The 19,840-nt window shown below is 40.2% G+C and overlaps 1 protein-coding gene and 1 pseudogene across 5 annotated transcripts in view; one reads left to right on the top strand and one right to left on the bottom strand.

The window, feature by feature from the left end:
* Positions 1 to 4,777: 4,777 nt before the first annotated feature.
* Positions 4,778 to 5,294, top strand: LOC144581748 (dynein light chain 2, cytoplasmic pseudogene; annotated as a pseudogene).
* A 9,813-nt stretch (positions 5,295 to 15,107) lies between these two features.
* Positions 15,108 to 19,840, bottom strand: part of CARNMT1 (carnosine N-methyltransferase 1) — a 46,443-nt gene continuing 41,710 nt past the window's right edge. For all 5 annotated transcript variants that reach the window (XM_078366461.1, XM_078366466.1, XM_078366463.1 and 2 more), the window contains exons 7-8: positions 19,188 to 19,291; positions 15,108 to 17,944 (exon numbers count right to left, since the gene is read on the bottom strand). In XM_078366461.1, coding sequence (XP_078222587.1) covers positions 17,843 to 17,944; positions 19,188 to 19,291 — 206 coding nt within the window. In that variant the 3' untranslated portion in view covers positions 15,108 to 17,842. The remainder of the gene's footprint in view (positions 17,945 to 19,187; positions 19,292 to 19,840) is intronic.

Raw genomic sequence — 19,840 nt, 5'->3', positions numbered from 1 at the left:
AAATTACAAAAAAAAAAAAAGGCCAGGCTCAGTGGCTCCTACCTGTAATCCCACCACTTTGGGAGGCTGAGGTGGGAGGTCAGGAGTTTCAGACCAGCCTGGCCAACATGGCAAAACCCTGTCTCGAATTCAAGACCAGCCTGACCAAATGTGAAACCCCATCTCTATACTAAAAATATAAAAATTAGCCAGGGGCGGTGGTGCATGCCTATACTCCCAGTTGCTCAGGAGGCTAAAGCAGGAGAATCACTTGAACCCGAGAAGTGGAGGTTGTAGTGAGCAGAGATCTTGCCATTGCATTCCAGCCTGAGAGACAAGAGTAAAACTCTGCCTCTAAAACAACAAAAAAACTAATAAAAACAGTGTTCAGGATCTATGGAATAATAACCAGCAGTCTAACATAAGTGTAATAGAAGTCCTGGAAGGAGAAGAGAAAACAGGAAATAATATTTTAGGAGATAATGGTAAAGAATTTTTCAGCAATAATAACAAAACATCAAACCACAGATCCAACCAGTTTAGAGAACCCCAAGCAGGATAAATATGAAAACCAATTAAAGCAGCCAGAGGAAAAAAGAAACACACTCAGAAGGACAAAGATAAGAATTTTCTTTTTTTTGAGACAGAGTCTCGCTCTGCCACCCCAGCTAGAGTGCAGTGGAGCAATCTCAGCTTACTGAAACAACCTCTGCCTCCTGGGTTCAAGCGATTCTCCTGCCTCAGCCTCCTGAATAGCTGGGATTACAGGCATGCACCACCATGCCCAGCTAATTTTTGTATTTTTAGTAGAGACGGGGTTTCACCACGTTGGTCAGGCTGGTCTTGAACTCCTGACCTCATGATGCACCCTCCTCTGCCTCAAAGTGCTGGGATTACAGGTGTGAGCCACCATGCCTGCCCAAATACAAGAATTATAGCAGAGTACTCATCAAAACAGTGACATCTTTAAAGGAATAACCCCCAATTCTGTATTCTGTGAATAAATCTTTGAAAAATACAAGGTGAAATAAAGACCTTTTCAGACAAACAAAAGCTGAGAGAATTCACTGCAGCAGACCTGATATAAAGGAAGTTCTCCAGGCAGAAGTATGATACCAGATAGAAACTTGGATACATACATACTTCCAAGGTAGGAGTATCAAATAAATTATTGACATATTTTTAAGGCAACCCATACCAGAAACTATTCAAAAATAAAAGATTTTTGGGGGTTAAAAAATTTAGTCTAAAGCAAATATATTACCACTGTATTCTGGAGGTTATTATATACATAAAAGTAACGTATGAAAATAGCATGACGATGCAAGAGAAATTGGAAGCATATTGTTGTAAGGTTCTTCTAACTATACATGAAGTGATATACCATTTGAAGTTTGATGATATAAGTTGAACATGCATACTGTAAAACCTGGAGAGGCCACTGAAACCTTTTTTTAAAATAAAGAGCTATAACTAATAAGCCAATAATGGAGATAAGAAAATAATCCAAAAGAAGGTGGGAAAAAAGAAAATGGGACAAGTAGAAAATAGCAAAATGGTGGGTTTAAATTCAATTACTCAACTCAATATATAATAACATTAAAATGTAAACTAATTCCCAATTAAAAGACAGACATCAGATTGAATAAAAAAGCAAGACCCAACAATCTTCAAGGTGGCTGACTAGAGGCCTCTGGTACTCACTTTCTCCATAAAGAACCAAAATAATGAATAGATAATTACTGTTTGAATAGATTATCTAAGAGAGAACACTAAAATTCAACAGAGAAGTGACAGGAAACACCTAAAACAAGGAGAGGGAATTGAGGCAGCCTGCTCAGTTGGGATTGGCTGGAAGCCTGTAGAGACTCCCCAAAGAAGGGAAAGGGTAAGGGATAGACCCCCAGCAGTCCACGTTTCCATTGCAGACTCCTACAATCCTAACCACAGGAGAGCCCCCTCAATCCCTGTGGACCCTGAGACTAACAGGAAGCTTCTTGAAGACCATGTAATGGTATTGCTCCAGAAAGGGTGCTAAGGCCAAGTCTCACATACCCTAAGTTTTAAGCAGCTACAGCAAGGTACCATTTTGAGAGCCAGCACCTCCATGCACCACTAGGCAGCTTGGGGACAGGTTTGCCTAGACTGGCTCTGCACCCCCTAGTCCCTGAGCACATTGTCAGGGGCCCTGGGTGATTGCCCAGCTCAGGCCACCACCATTGACACCTGAGCACTCCTCCCAGGATCCTGAGGTCAGGCCCACCCAACTTGCCACTACCATCACAGATGGCACCCACCTGTATATGCCACCCTGTGAGCCTGGGGACTGGCCCTCCCAGCTTGTCACAGCCACTGCCAACACTAGCACAGACCACTTAGGAACCAAAGAACTGTCCCACTATTGCTACTGTCTTGGCTTTTGTTGTGATGACTATCCAATGGCCTGACAAACTGCCTACCTGCTCAGCCCACCACTGTCACTGCCCAGCACCCAAGCAAGCCAACTAGAGGCCCAAACATGAACCTGCTAACATACCAGCGACAGCATACCCCACCCAGGAGCCCAAGGACGGCATGCTCAGCCTACTCCTGCCATCACTGAGAACTGAGGACTGGCCTACCTGTGTCCCCATCCACATCAAAACTTCACAGCCTCCACTAAATGGACCCAATGCCACTGAGAAAATCACAGACACCACTGACACTGTTTACAACGAAAAAAAAAAATATAGAAACTACCCTATTGCACACCTAGAATCAAAGCTACAGTGCCCTACCCAACCAACACCACATCTACGTCTTCAGGAAAGTCCTCCACTATGAAAGCACATCCAAAAAAATAATAAAATAAAATAAAAGGAAGAAGTGACTGTTAGACCAGATGTGCTAAGAACAATAGAAGGATGAAACAAACATAAAAAAGCAAGGAAATAATGACACCTTCAAAGGCACACAATAATTCTCCAGCAACAGATTGCAATAAAAAAGAAATTTATGAAATTCCAGAAAAATAATTCAAAATAATGATATTAAAGAAGCTCAGTGAGCTAAAAGAGCACACAACAAATACAAGAAAATAATGAGAAATTTACCGAAGACATAAAAATCATGAAACAAAACCCACCAAATTTTGGAACTGATGAATTCACTGAATGAAATATACATATTTAAAAACTTCAAAAATAGATTAAATCATCTGGGTGTGGTGGCTCATGCCTGTAATCCCAGCACTTTGGGAAGCAGAGGCAGGCAGATCATTTGAGGCCAAGAGTTCAAGACCAGCCTGGCTAACATAGGGAAGCCCTGTCTCTACTAAAACACTAAAAGCAATGGCAGCAAAAGCCAAAATAGACAAATAGGATCTAATTAAACTTCAGAGCTTTTGTACAGCAAAAGACACAATCAGAGCAAACCGGCAACCAACAGAATGGGAAAAAGTTTTTGCAATCTACCTATCAGACAAAGGGCTAATATACAGAATCTACAAATAACTGAAACAGATTTACAAGAAAAAAACAAACCCTTCCAAAAGCGGGAGAAGGATATGAAAGACACTTTTCAAAAGAAGACATATTTGAAGCCAACAAACATGAAAAAATGCTCATCATCACTGATCATTAGAGAAATGCAAATCAAAACCACATTGAGATACCATCTCACGCCAGTTAGAATGGCAATCATTAAAAATCTGGAAACAGCAGATGCTGGAGAGGATGTGGAGAAATAGGAACACTTTTACACTGTTGGTGGGAGTGTAAATTGGTTCAACCATTGTGGAAGACAGTGTGGCAATTCTTCAAGGATCTAGAAATAGAAATTGCATTTGACCCAGCAATCTCATTACTGGGTATATATGCAAAGAATTATAAATCATTCTATTATAAAGACACATGCACCATACGCATGTTCATCACGGCACTGTTTACAATAGCAAAGACCTGGAACCAACCCAAATGCCCATCAATGATAGACTGGACAAATAAAATGTGGCACATATACACCACGGAATACTATGCAACCATAAAAAGGATGAGTTTGTGTTCTTTGTAGGGACATGGATGAACCTGGAAACCATCATTCTCAGCAAACTGACAAAAGAACAGAAAATCAAACACTGCATGTTCTCACTCATAGACAGGTGTTGAACAGTGAGAACACTTGGACACAAAGAGGGGAGCATCACACACTGGGGTTTGTTGAGGGGGGCTACAGGAGGGATAGTGGGAGAGAGGGTGGGGCAGGGATAACCTGGGGAGAAATGTCAGGTGTAGGTGATGGGGGGATGGTGCAACAAACCATCTTGCCATGAATGTACCTATGCAACAATCTTGCATCATCTGCACATGTACCCCAGAACCTAAGGTACAATTTTTAAAAAAAGGAATAAATGGACTTTAGGTTAAAAAAAGAGGGGGGGGGGGCGGCAAAAATATCCAAACAAACACACCACATCAAAGATGATATACAAATGGCAAGTAAGCATTTAAAAAAAAAAAATTAGCCGGGTGTGGTGGTGCAGGCCTGTAATCCCAGTTAATTGGGAGGCTGAGGCAAGAGAATTGCTTGAACCTGGGAGGCGGAGTTTGCAGTGAACCGAGATCGCACCACTGCACTCCAGCCTGAGCAAGAGAGGGAGACTTCGTCTCAAACCAATAAAATAATAATAATAATAATAGAGCAGCAGAGCCTAGCGGGCAGGTGGCCAGCGGCGCGTGGCGGAGCGTGGGCGGCCGGCGAAACTCCAAGGGCCGACAGCGGCGGGGAGCGATCCACCCAGGGCTGCGGGAGCCAGAGGCCGCAGCGGCTACGGCTGCTGCATGAAGAGCCCAGGGGACACCGCCCCTGCCCACGCTCTGCCTTGGGTCATCGCTACTCCCCAGGGGTCCGTGCGGACTCACCTCCGTGAAGTGTCACTATGTCTGATCGAAAGGCAGTGATCAAGAACGCAGACATGTCTGAGGACATGCAACAGGATGCTGTTGACTGCGCCACGCAGGCCAGGCCGAAGTACAACTTAGAGAAGGCCATTGCTGCCTATATCAATAAGGAATTTGACAAGAAATATAACCCTACCTGGCATTGTATGGTGGGCCAAAAATTTGGCAGCTATTTCACACTAGACAAAGTGCTTCATCTATTTTTACTTGGGTCAAGTTGCAATCCTCCTCTTCAAGTCAGGCTAGGTGACCATGGTGAAGGTGTCAGTGGCTGCGGCAGCAAGCGGCGTTGCTGGGACTGTTTGGCACTTGGGGCAGTGCATCTATGGCTTGGGGCAGAGGCATCAGGACGTCCTTTCCAATGGCTGTTGTACCCTACTGCATGGACTGTATACTCTATTTCTTGTGTACGTTGCAGTAAACAAAACAAAACCTCTTTCTGTTTTGTTGCCTGGGGAAGAAGGCTGCGTTATGCTTATTTTTCAAGATTAAAAAAATTTTTTTTTCAGTTTTATTGCACTAGGAAATCTCACCTCTCCATTTTCTCTTTCTTTCTCTATACAAAATAAAAAGCCCTCCACAAAGACTAGGTGGCCGAAGCACTAGGAGGGCTGAGGAAAAGAAATAGGTCTCTGGAGGTGAAACTAAAACTGTGCAAGCTGCCTCTTCCTGGCAGTGGACGCTGCTTTTGCAGGGCCAGGGAGGCTGCAGGGGGGCAGTGTTGGGATCGTCAAGGAGAAAGGGATTAGGAAGGAAAGTGGAGGGATTGATCTAGTACCAGAGAGAGAATATTCCACTGAACTGTGATTCTATGGCTTGGGGCAGAGGGTGGGGTGGGGATGCAGTCTTTAGGGGGCCCTGAGATGTGTTTGTGGTGTGTGGGAGTGGGGAGCAAACTTGTCTTGCTATCTTTGTCAGAATTTCTAAGTAACGGCTCTGTCTTGGTGGATGACCTTCTTCCTCCTGCCAGAGATCATGATAGGAGGATGTTGGGGGTAGGATTCACTTGTTTTTTTTTTTTTTCTTTACATTCTTCTGTCTGCTCCCTGCTTAGCCCTGTTTTCTCATTCCTCTGCAGTTCTCTTAGAGCAGCCCCTGTTGTTAGTTGGCTGGCAAGGGAATTAAAGATGACTGTAGTTCCTTAGTTAGGTCTTAGCAATCAAACCAAATCAATGTCTTTCTTGACTCTCCTGTGTATATATGTGTGTGTTTGGGGTGGGGAGGGTTGAGGGGAGGGAGCGGGGAGGGCCGTTTGGAATCTCTAGGGTGTATGGGTAGATAGAGAGCACAATTAGTTCTAAGTGGGCTTTTATGTTAAAAGCCTCTGGGGATACCTGTTTTAGAAGTAAAGATAGGTGTCCCCTCGCTGTCATTTAGCCCAGACACTCTTGCTTGCTCTCTGGCTATCTGCTCCCTGTGAAGGCTTTAGGAGGACCACCCAGGACAGGATGATCATGCTACCATCTGCTCTGGAACTGGGTCTCAGTGCACAGGGACAGTGACTGGATGTTTGCAGTCTCTGGTGGGAGGTGAGGATGGATATGATAAAGAGCTGAGAGGAGCTTCTGGGGAGCATTGGAAAAGGTCAGTCTTGCAGTGGTGAAGCCAGATATCAGGAGATGGAACAAGGCCATGAGGGCATGAGGGAAGGAGATTCCAAGGAGTACGAGGGGAAATCTTGTCTGTTAATGAAATAGGAGTGGGGTGGGTTTAGGGTGGGGTAGTCATTGCTATTTGAGTTGCTGATTCTTATGAGTGGCCTTCAAAACTCTCACGTGTAGGGTTGACAGTGTAAGGGGTGGGGGGACCCAGCTTCTTTTATTTTCAAGTCCATTCTTGGGGCTGGTGGAGAGGCAGGAGAATGCTCCTCCCTAATCCCTTCCTGTGTGCAGAGCTTGGCTTTTTGATGTTGGTAGGGGAAGAGGGACCTGGATGGTGACTGAGGTCCTTATATCAAACCCTTCAATGGGCACAAACTTGAGTGCTTGATTTTAGGTTTTATTTTTTTACCAATGTCCAAATCTGTGTTTCCCCCTGACCTCCCAGATTGCATGGCCAGTTGAAAGTGTCTGGTTTGTGTTCATCTCTCCCTCATTTCTGGAGCAGGGCCTGAGATGCTGCCCTATCTCCTATGGTCTGCATCCACACCTCTTTTGGACATTAAAGGTTGATTGATCCAAAAAAATAGTAATACATCATAATGAGGTATCATTTTGCCTTACAATAAGTATTATTAAGAAGCCAAAAAATTACAGATGCTGGTGAGGATGTATAGAAAAGGGAACTCAAACTGTTGGTGGATATGTAAATTAGTTCAGCCACTATGGAAAACAATACAGATGAAAACTAAAAATAGAACTACAATACCACCTAGCAATTCTTCTACTGGGCACTTATCCAAAGGAAATAGTAGATCAGAGGGATACATGCACTTCCATGTTTCTGACAGCTCTACTGATAACAGCAAAGATAATCAACCTACATGTCTATCAACAGATGAACAATGGAGGACTATACAGCCGTAAAAAAGAATGAAATCACGCCATTTGTGGCAACATGGATGGAACTGGAGGACATTAAGTTAAATAAGCCAGGCACAACACGTATTACTTGTTCTCACTCATATGTGGGAGCTGAGAAAGTTGATTTCATGGAGGTAGAGTAGAATGATAGCTATCAGAGGATAGGTAGCACATATGAGTGGGAGTGGCTACGAAGAGAAGTTGGTTAATGGGTATAAACATACAGTTAGATAGAATAAGTTTTAATGTTTTATACAAAGTAGCATGACTATAGCTAATAGTTAACAACAATGTATTATATATTTCAAAATAACTAGAAAAAAGGATTTGGAACATTCCTAATATAAAGAAATAAATATTCAAGGTGATGGATACCCCAACTACTCTAAATTGATCATCACACATTCTATGCATGTAACAATATCACATGTGCCCCATAAATATCTACAAATACTGTGCATTAACTAAAATTTAAAAAGCAAGACCAAGGTATGTGCTGTTAATGAGAAATCCATGTTAAATATTAAGGTGGGTTAAAAGTGAAAAAATGAGGGGTAAAAAACAACAGTGCATGCAAATACTGGTAAACTTCAAACAAGGTCCATCAATAGTTTAGTAATAGTATTGTGCCAATGTAAACTTCAAGGTTTCAGTAATAAGGTTATTTAAAATGCTATCTTTGGGGGAAGCTGGGTGAGAGTACACAGAACTCTTCTCATGTCTTTACCAGCATCTAGAAAGGTGTAACAGACTTAACTTGTTAGATTGTAAAAAGGGTAAAATCTAATAGCAGACCTAGCAGTTTTGCTGATAAAGAAATGATGCTGATAGACATGGCTTTCTGGATTAGGAAGGACAAGTTTCTGCAGGCCAGTTCAAGAAAATAAGCCTCCCAAGATCCAGTAATGAATACTACTGCCCAATTGGCAGGAGACCCTACTTCTTCCCGTTTAGAGCTGCTAGAAGCAGGACTGAAATAAGTCACCCAAATTGTAACTTAATTGTTGCCCATTCTCTTCCAGGCAGAAAGAGGAAATGTTATCATGACAACAGAGCAGCAAGTTCCATGGCCCCAGCTAAAAGGCAGTATGGCTGTGGCTGCTGAGGTGGAGAATTCTCAAAGGTAAATTAATGTCAGCAATGAAGGCTTCACTATTCAATATAGAGCTGTGAGTGACCTGAAGACAGAGTTAATTTCGTTGAATTGAACATGAGTGGCCCTTAAAAGTGAGTAAAGGAAAAGCCTTGCCTAATAATATAAAGCCAAACACCTGGTCCTGTCAACAGTCCAACCTGGTTTATAGTCAGGACAGGGCTCTGGGTGCTGCGGTGGCCAAGGCTGGAAGACTGCAGGGCAGAACACAGTGGCATGAGCATGGACAGAAAGGGAGTTTGAACCATAATCCCGAAAGACATCCTGAATGCCATAATCTCAAATACTGAAATCCTGAAAGATCAAAATCTCTTAAGTCTAAATATACAGAAAATTGTAATCCCAAAATTTCAAAATCTTGAAAATATAATGTAGGGGGAAAAATCTTAAAAATTATTTTTTATAAAATTATTTACATTTTTAAAAGGGGATTTGAGATACATAAAAGCACAAGAGAACACTTTGTAGGCCACTTCACACAATAAAATAGGCGATAACATATTTTTAGGCATACAAATGACAATTGCGTGGATATAACACTTATAAGCAGATGAACTATATTCATAAATGGGTGAAAAAGCAAAATATACATATGAATATCACTATGGTTGTGTACACCCAGCTTTAGAACTGCAGTCATCTGAAATACAATGATAGACAACATAAGTCTTCTGATGAGATCAATCAAAAACATCAATGGGGGCCAGGTGCAGTGGCTTATGCCTGTAATTTTAGCACTTTGGGAGGCTGAGTTCCCAAAAATTGATGCTTTAGGTCAAGAGTTTGAGACCAGCCTAGTCAACAAGGTGAAACCCTGTCTCTATGAAAAATACAATACCTATGATCCCAGCTACTCAGGAGGCTGATGCCGGAGAATTACATGAACCCAGGAGGCAGAAATTACAGTAAGCCAAGATCACGCCACCGTACTCCAGCCTGGGCAGCAGAGCAAGAATCCATTTCAAAAGAAAACAACAACAACAACAAAACAAAAAGCAGAACTTGGCCAGGCATGGTGACTCATGCCCACAATTCCAGCACTTTGGAGGGCTTTGAGTAGAGAAGGAAAACTGAAACTGTTAGGGGCCAGAGATGAACTGGCAGATCAAACAGTCAAAGCTTTAAGCACTTAGTAAAATAGGAAGAGGTTAAACTAGAGAAAGCACCAACTATTTTCTGTTCTATCGCAGCCCCCAGGTTTTTGATCAGGAGCTGGACACCTCAAAAATAATGTCACCAGGGCTCTTTAGACCAATTCAATATATGTATAATATAATTCATGCATTTTATGACTGCACTTTTTAGTCTACATCTTACTCCATCTCACTCTTAAGAAGTACTGCACAGACTGACCCCCCCAACCCAGGGGTCCAGAAGAAGTATATAGATCTCCAGGAGGAGGCTTAATGGCTGCCTGAGTATGCAGAGAGGCAATGACTCAGTTCTTATGGCTCTGGCCAGTACCCCCACTGATGAACATCACTATGTTTTAATTAGCTTTGGAGCTGTTGCCAATGATCTGTCAGGTCTGCCACATGAAATCATATAGACTGGCAGATTAAAGCCACTTTGGCCATTAAACTCAGAGAAATTGCTTAACTTTTCCAATAATTAGATAAATGAATATTCAAATTAGATACCACTTTTTTTTTTTTTAAATAAAGATGGGGTTTCCCCATGTTGGTCAAGCTGTTCTTGAACTCCCGACCTCAGGTGATCTGCCCGCCTTGGCCTTGAAAGTGCTTGGATTACAGGCGTGAGCCACCACGCCTGGCCTAGATACCACTTGTTATACAGGCATACCTTGGAGATACTGCAGACTTAGTTCCAGACCATCGTGATAAAGTGAGTCACACAAATTTTTGGGTTTTCCAGTGCATATGAAAGTATGTTTATGGGCCCGGCGCAGTGGCTCATGCCTGCAATCCCAGCACTTTGGGAGGCAGAGATGGGTGGATCACCCGAGGTCAGGAGTTCGAGACCAGCCTGGCCAACATGGTGACACCCCATCTCTATTAAAAAAAAAAAAGTACAGTATATGTTTACACTATACTGTAGTTTATTAAATGTGCAATAGCATCTTGTCTAAAAGAACAATGTAGATACTTAATTTAAAAATATTTGCTACAAATGCTGACAGAGAGACATGACGTGAGCACATGCTGTTGGAAAATGATGCCAGTATAGACTTGTTCAATGCAGGGTTGCCACAAATCTTCAATTTGTCACACACACACACACCAGTATCTGCAATATAAAGCAAAGTATTTGCAAAATAAAGCAAAGTAGAATAAAATGGGGTATGCCTATAATGACAAAAATGAAAAGCTCAGCAATATCCAGTATTGGCCAGGGAATGGATGTTTTAAATACTGTTCTTGGCATGTAAATTGGTGCAGTCCTTCTAAAGGGCAACTTAACTGAAAATGCACATACACATTGACTGAAGGACCCCAAATCTAAATAGATACCAAAGTGAAAGAATCAAACATATATAAAAAAGATGTGCTAGCAGGCTGATGAAAGTGGGGGTAACATGCCATTAAATTTTACTTATGCCCTCTCCCATTACCTACTATTATATTTCATTGTAATTCTCACCAAACTTATGGAATCTGTATCTGTACCTACCATTTTTTACTGTTTTCCCCAGGATTCCATAGAAACCTTTTTCAAAGGGTCACCATAAGACTATTAAAACTGGAATGATCCAAGATGGCCCATCGATAACAGCTTGGGATTGCAGCTCTCAGTCAAAGCGCAGAGAACTAGAGGACGCCACACTTTCAGGCAAATTCTGGTAGCTCACAGAGCAGAAGATCCCCAGTGGAGGAACTACACGAGTCTCCAGCGCGACTCTTGTGGCCGGCGCAGCAGCTCTTGGAGCAGAGTAAACAGGGCTGGCTCCCCTTCTGACCGAGGCTTGGAGGACCCACACGGGCCGCCAGCGCGACGCTTGTGGCCAGTGCAGCGGCTTCGCCGGCACCTCGGCGTGGCAGCTCTCGGAGCAGAGTAAACAGGGCCGGCTCCCCTTCTGACTGAGGTTTGGAGGACCCACACGGGTCCCCAGCACGACTCCTGAGACTGGCGCAACGGCCATGACTGCACCTCAGTGCGGCAGCTCTCAGCGCAGAGTAAATGAGACTGGTTCCCCTTCTGACCGAGGTTTGGAGCCTGGGGAAGGCAGAGTCACCCATTACGGACACAAGAAGGAAGCCAGGGCAGGGCGCGGTGGCTCAAGCCTGTAATCCCAGCACTTTGGGAGGCCGAGGCAGGTGGATCACGAGGTCAACAGATCGAGACCATCCTGGTCAACATGGTGAAACCCCGTCTCTACTAAAAATTACAAAAAATTAGCTGGGCACGGTGGTGCGTGCCTGTAATCCCAGCTACTCAGGAGGCTGAGGCAGGAGAATTGCCTGAACCCAGGGGGCGGAGGTTGCGGTGAGTGGAGATCGCGCCATTGCACTCCAGCCTGGGTAACAAGAGCGAAACTCCGTCTCAAAAAAAAAAAAAAAAAAAAAAGGGAAGCCATACAGGAGAATCCTGGGCAGAAAAGCACCATCAGTCTTAAGGCCACCGTTCTGGCCCTGGGAACTAACAACTTGGACGTCCAATCAAGAGACCTAATCTGAAGTTGGTAATTTCAAAGACAGCAGGAGGATAAATTTACAATGATGGGAAGAAACCAGTGTAAAAAGGCTGAGAATACTCAAAATCAGAACGCCTCTCCCTCTAAAGATGATCACAGTTCCACATCAACAATGGAACAAGGCTTGACGGAGAATGAGCTCATCCCAATGACAGAATCACTCTTCAAGGAATGGATAATAAGAAACTTCTGTGAGTTAAAAGAACATGTTGTAGCCCAATGTAAAGAAACTAGGAACTTTGAAAAAAGGTTTGAAGAAATCCTATTGAGAATAGACAACTTAGAGAGGAATATAAGTGAATTAATGGAACTGAAGAATACAATACAGGAACTCCGAGAAGTATGCACAGGTTTAAACACTCGAATTGTTCAAGCAGAAGAAAGGATATCAGAGGTCAAAGTCCAACTTAATGAAAGAAAACAAAAAGATAAGATTAGAGATAAAAGGATAAAAAGGAATGAGCAAAGTCTCCAAGAAATGTGGGACTATGTGAAAAGACCAAATTTACCTGTGATAGGTGTACCTGAATGTGACGGAGAGAATGAATCCAAGCTGGAAAACACCCTTCAGGATATTATTCAGGAAAATTTTCCTGAACTAGCAAAGCAGGTCAATATTCAACCCCAGGTAATACAGAGAACACCACAAAGATATTCCTCAAGAAGAGCAACCCCAAGGCACATAATCATTAGATTCACCAGGGTTGAAACGAAGGAGAAAATACTAAGGGCAGCCAGAGAGAAAGGTCAGGTTACCCACAAAGGCAAGCCTATCAGACTTACAGCAGATCTCTCAGCAGAAACTCTACAAGCCAGAAGAGAGTGGGGGCCAATATTCAACATCCTCAAAGAACAGAACCTTCAGCCCAGAATTTCATATCCAGCCAAACTAAGCTTCACAGAAAAGGTTTGACAAAATCCTATTGAGAATAGACAACTTAGAGAGGAATATAAGTGAATTAATGGAACTGAAGGAAAAATAAAATCTTTTATGAACAAGCAAGTATTCAGAGATTTTATTACCACCAGGCCTGCTTTACAAGAGCTTCTGAAAGAGGCATTACACACAGAAAGAAACAACCAGTATTAGCCTTACTAAAAATATACCAAAAAGTAAAGAGCACCAACATAAAGAAGAATTTTCATCAACGAATGGATCAAACAGCCAGTTAACATCAAATGGCAGTAACCCTAAATTTAAATCGACTAAATCCCCCAATCAAAAGACACAGCCAAAACCCAATGGCATGTCACATCCAGACCTGTTTCACATGCAAGGATACACAAAGACTCAAAACAAAGGGATGGAGAAAGATTTACCAACCAAATGGAGAGCAAAAATAAATAAATAAATAAATAAATAAAAAGCAGGAGTTGCAATTCTCGTAACGGATAAAATAGATTTTAAAGCAACAAAGATGTAGTGGTAAAAGGATCAATACAACAACAAGAGCTAACGATCCTAACACCCAGATACATAGAGACGTAGATTCAATGAGACAGAAAATTAATAAGGATATCAAGGACTCGAACTCAGATCCGGAACAAGTAAACTTAATAAATATTTATAGAGCTCTCCACTTCAAATACATAAAATATACATTCTTGTCAATACCACATCACACCTACTCATAGGTTTAAATGAAACATTGATTGGCCATTATCAATACCCATTTTTTTTTTCAGAATAAAGCAGTATTTCCATTCACCCTCCCTCTCTCTCTTCCTCTCCTTTACTCGTTTTTTTTTTCCTTCTCTCAAAAAAAGAAATCAACTTGTAAACCTCTAGATCCAGGTTGGCAATGTCTCTCTCATTGCTTGAATTCCTTCCTTCCTTTCCCTTCCCTCCCTTCCTTCCTCCCTCCCCCCTTCCTCCCTTCCTTCCTCCCTCCCTTCCTCCTTCCCTCCCTTCCTGCCTTCCTCCCTTCCTCCTTCCCTCCCTAAAAAAAAAAAAAAAAAAGACTATTAAAACTAATGTCCTGTTAATCATTTTTTTCTCTCGCTATATAGCAGTCAACACAGACAGAAATTACATTTATGGTAATTGTCTATCATGTGCTTTCATACACACAAAAATACAAATACATGTGCTTTCATACACACAAATACAAGCTCATATGACCTAATTTAAAAAACCATTTGAAGGCCGAGCACAATGGCTCACGCCTATAATCCCAGCACTTTGGGAGGCCAAGGCGGGTGGATCACGAGGTCAAGAGATTGAGACCATCCTGGTCAACGAGGTGAAACCCCGTCTCTACTAAAAATACAAAAATTTGCTGGGCATGGTGGTGCGCGCCTGTAGTCCCAGCTACTTGGGAGGCTGAGGCAGAACTGCTTGAACCCAGAAGGCGGAGGTTGCGCTGAGCCCAGATCGTGCCATTGCACTCCAATCTGGGTAACAACAGTGAAACTCTGTCTCAAAAAAAAAAAAAAAGAAAACAAAATACCATTTGAAATAGATGATATTAATCCTATCTTACAGGTGAGGAAAGAAGCTAAGAGTAGCTTGCCTGACATCAAAAACAATCGTAAGTGCTCATCCCACTAATGGCTGATCCTAGAACTGTCTTCTACTAGTTCCTTTTATAGTTCTGTTTCTATTATTTAACAAAACTAAAAAACAAGATTATTCTTTTTCCTCAGTGGATTCTAGCTTTAATACAGTGAACTTGAATGAAACAAAGTGAAAATAATTAGTATGAGACCTGGCATATCATAAGGCCAAGTACTCACATTACTGGCTTTGTAGAAGCATATAAAAATAGACTAATCCAAGAGTTTAAAAGTGTATCTGCTCAACTCATTGAAGTTAGTAATCTAAAGTTACACTAACTTAGAGGAAAACAACAAAGCAACTATTGTTTCATAGCAATTGGCAGACTTTAATATTCAAGAAAAATTAATTTCATCATACACATTAAAAATATAGGAAATTTCATGCAGACATGAAGCTTCCAATTCAGCTTTTGTGGCAACTTTTAGAATGAGAGTTACATATAAATACAGTACATTTACAATTATGTACCAAACTTCATAATTTTATACTGTGAATTATACATCTTTTCCTTATATTGTACATATTCCACCTTGCTCAGTTGATTAGCATACCCTCTATCTGTACTGCTTCAGAATATGGAAATTAAAGGGAAAAAAAGCAAGCACAATGAACTAACTCCTCCCATTTCATGAAGTAAATAAAAATGTTTGTGTATACAGCTAATTTAAGAAAAACATTTTAAACTTTAAGGCTTATATACTTTAGTAGCTAGGACTAAAATTAAGAAATACAAAATTAAATAAGTCCTCCAGTGATACTTCTATTATTGATTGATACCACATTTTCAAGTTTAGAATATATTAACTGCAAAAGCTGTAAGGAAAAAAAGTGACACAAATTTGTGTAGAACACTTAAAAAACAATATTCATGATATGAGGGATAAATTAGCAAATGAAGTAACTGATTTCAGAATTAACTAAAACATATGCTGTAATAAAGAAATGTAACATTATTAAAGAAAACCTAATAGCAAAAAAAAATTAATAAAGCCAACCCACCAGTGTCAATCTGTTTTTGCCTGTGACAAAAACAAAGATCATTTATTTCAATACAAGTTGTAAAAAAGTGAATGTTAATTTGTGAATAAAAAGCATGTCTAAACCATTCAAAAACAGCATGCATTCCTTCCTGGTCAATTGATTTTTTAAAAATATTTATGTACCTTGTAAGTTTTTTCTTTAAAAACAATAATTTTAGCTTTTTTTCTTCCTTGCCACTAAATTGAAACTCATTCATGTAAGTAATAACAATTTCACCAAATGAACAATCTGCTAAGTATTGAGGGACACAATAAAGAGAAATTAAAAAAAAAAAAAAAAAAACAGGTTATAGACTTCCCAATTTTGACATGATTATCTGCATGAAACGGTCTATTGCATAGTGAGAGAAAAGGTCACAAAAGTCCCATCACTGTACAAAGAAAAGGTCCCACCAACTAGTAAAATGCCAAATAGAGTAGTGACTCCCCAACCTAAGTGACAACAAAGATCTAAAGATTCACAAGTAAGTTTTCCTATTAAAACATGATATTTATGCGACCAGCACATTACTGAGATTAAATCCATCTAATTTAAATTGCCACAGAGGTCATTTAAAGCAATCACAATCATTTGTGAAAATATTCACAAGAGTTTTTGCTTTTCTCCAAGAAAAGGCTAAAATATTAGTCATCTCTACTTTCCAAGCTACTGGAAACAGAATAACATACATTAAAAAATACAAAGGAAAACTCCCTCCAATAAAGATCTGTTAGAGGTAGAAATTTAAAGCAGCATATACTGTTTAAGCTCCATCTATCAGGGAACAGAATTGGTGTTAATCTGAAATTACATGATGGTTGCTGCTTACAATATTGAAAACACAGATCATGGGCAGTAATTTATCCCTGAATTTCATAATAAAAATTCCTCACATTAATACTATTATGACAGTTTTTCCTAATATATAATTGTTTTAATGAAAAAGTGCTTGCTTTCATAATCCAGATAATCTAAGGAAAAGACATTATTGTAAACATCATATTGTCAAACTCTTCATTTAGAGTCTGAAAATCATATATTTCAAATGGGTAAATTTTATTCTTTCTTCTCTGTTTCCTAGCACTACTTTTAATAAAGGCTTTTTATTTCTCACTTTGAACGTTGAGATCTATGTATTTCAAAGTGATCCATGATGAGTATGCTTTCATAAAATGTTCTGTTTATTGTGGCCAAAAGACTTGATAATTTCTCAGTTACTTGAACGTACTTTACTGGCTGTGATACTAATAATTTAACATTGCATAAAAATGAAATGTTTGATGCTTAAGTTCATCTGAGCTAGAAAATATAAAATCAAATTAATCTGAATGATAAAAGAATAGTCACAGGCCAGGCGTGGTGGTACACGCCTATAGTCCTAGCTACTCGGGAGGCTGAGGCAGGAAGATCACTTGAGCCCAGGAGTTTGAGGTTACAGTGAGCTATGATCGTGCCACTATACTCCACCCTGGGAGACAGAACAGGATCCTGTCTCTGAAGAAAAGAAAAGAAAAAAAAAAAAGACACATTTTACGCATAGTTTTCTTAGATTGAAAGTGATTAAAGTCCCAACTCCAGATGTTGAATATGACTCAGGATCCTTAGACTCTTCTAAAAGTAACATGTGCAATGCGTACAAAACAACAAAAAAAGGGAAGATTATTAGGACCTCAATACTATTAGTCATTAATACGGCAGACTTGCAATGGACAGCATCATGACGACACTGGAGATTAGGTATTTTTCATACTGAAACACAATTCTGGGCTTCAAGGAAAAAGTATACTTCAAGACATTTCCTCCATTTTTACTTGTGTAGTATAAATCTGCATGGCATAGTATATTTCTGAAAAAGCAATAGACATTAAGAAAATAGACACTATTTCTAAATTTCATTAGGAATAAGAAGGCACCACTGATTTGAGGTTGTGTCCTGTCATCACTGATAGTTGATTTTGAGTCGTTTATTTCAGCATTTGTTCTTACTAAACTTTTTCCAGGTGGTATCACTTGAGACCATCATTGTGGCTTACGGACCACAAACAAGACACATTCATAGTAGTATTTCATCATAGAGAGATCATTCACAGTATATGTTGACAACACAGATTCTTTTTCCACCTGCAATGCAAACAATAATCATAACACTGACTACGACAGTCATGATAAGCACACCACTAACAAATTCTGAGCACATATGTATCAGTAGCAGGCACTATTTTTAAGCATATTCATTTATTACATACAACTACTCCCATAAAAGAGGAACTATTAATATCAGTAGTTTCACTTTAAAAAGAACAGTCACACTATTAAGTGGTGGAACTGAGATTCAAACTCGGGCAGTCTTGAGCTCTCAACTACTATAATATATAGCTTTTCTTCATTCTTAAAAACAAATCTATTGTTTTTAAAATGGAATGTTTGTAAATAAATAAACTGAAACACAATAGCCAAAATATCATAAAACTTTTGGCTAATAATCATAATAATGCATTAGCTGGGCATAGTGGCGCGTGCCTATAATCCCAGCTACTCAGGAGGCTGAGGCAGAAGAATTGCCTGAACCCAGGAGGCGGAGGTTGGAGTGAGCCGAGATCGCACCATTGCAGTCCATCCTGGGTAAACAAGAGTAAAACTCGTCTCAAAAAAAAAACAACTTTATAGTAATGCAACTAATTAAAAAAGTATCAGGCAGTACACAAGGACATATTGTGAATATCCCTCTTATACCAGCCCTCCTATCCCTTTTTGTTTTCCCCAGAGACTAGTCTACTTTGTATCTATCAGTGAGAGTCTGCAAGGCCAGTATTATAATGATCAGCAACCATTTATTGAAAGGGTATTTCACCAGTAAGTAGAGTTTTCCCTTTAAGCACACATTATCCCAAATCCTTGTAATTCTGAAAGCTAAGTAACACAGGTCAAGCATTCCTACTCTGAAAATCTGAAACACTCCAAAATCCAAAATGTTTTGAGCACCTACATAATGCCACAAGTGACAAATTCTACAGATGACTTCATGTGGCAGGTGCACAAAATATTAAAATATTGTATACCTTTACCTTTGGGGTATGCGTATAAGGCACATACATAAAACATAAATGAATTTCACATTTAGACTTCAGTCCCCACCCCAGATATGTCATTATGTATATGTATATATTGCAAAATTGGAAAAAATCCAAAATCCGAAACATTTCTGGTCTCAAGCATTTCGAATAAGGGATACTCAACCTGTATTATCTTTCCTTTATAGATAAGAAAACAGAGAATTCAAAAAGTTAGTAACAGCCATAATATCAACATTTCTGTTGAGGCACTGTGGAAATTAAACTTTGGCAATATTTCATTTCATTCTTACCTCTACCTTGAATCCATACTGCAGAACAACGTTTTTTATATCCTCATAGCTCAATTCTATGGAAAGTTCATTTGCCAAATTTTCAAAGTGGTACAGCAGAGGACCTGTGGTTTAAAGATACTGTGAATTACTTGAATGCACATATACTCGTAGCTGTGTTACACTGAATTCCAAGTTGAATAAGTTAGGTACTGGATGAGATAAACAAAAAGAAGAAACTTTACATTTGCTGAAAATGCCCAGACCTCTGAAAATTTGGCCTAGTATCTGACACCCAAGAGCTGAGCCTACACTCATGGGGAGTGAGTCCCTCTGGTATACCTGCCTTGCACTGTGATTCATACCATAGGCCTTCACCTTCAACTTTTAAGTTACTGAAGGAGTAGAGGAATCAGAGACTGATGCTAAGTCCTCAGATTCCAAATGTGTTCTGCAATTATAATTCCGTAAGTAAATGCAAAACTGCAGATACAAACTGCTTATCAAATGAAAACAGAGGCGCCTCAAGTTAACCTAGGTATTAAAAGGTGGACAGAAGTTATAGGGAAGATTTCCTAAAAAAGGGAAGTAACACTAGAGCTGGCTTTTTAAAAATGCACTGTTTATATCCCAGCTCTAATAGCTAATAATTGTGTGTCTATGGGCAATTCACC

Source organism: Callithrix jacchus, chromosome 1, assembly GCF_049354715.1.
Source record: "Callithrix jacchus isolate 240 chromosome 1, calJac240_pri, whole genome shotgun sequence".
Lineage (NCBI taxonomy): Eukaryota > Metazoa > Chordata > Mammalia > Primates > Cebidae > Callithrix > Callithrix jacchus.
Note: the sequence above shows the minus strand (reverse complement) of the source record. Positions and strands in the feature narration are given on the sequence as shown.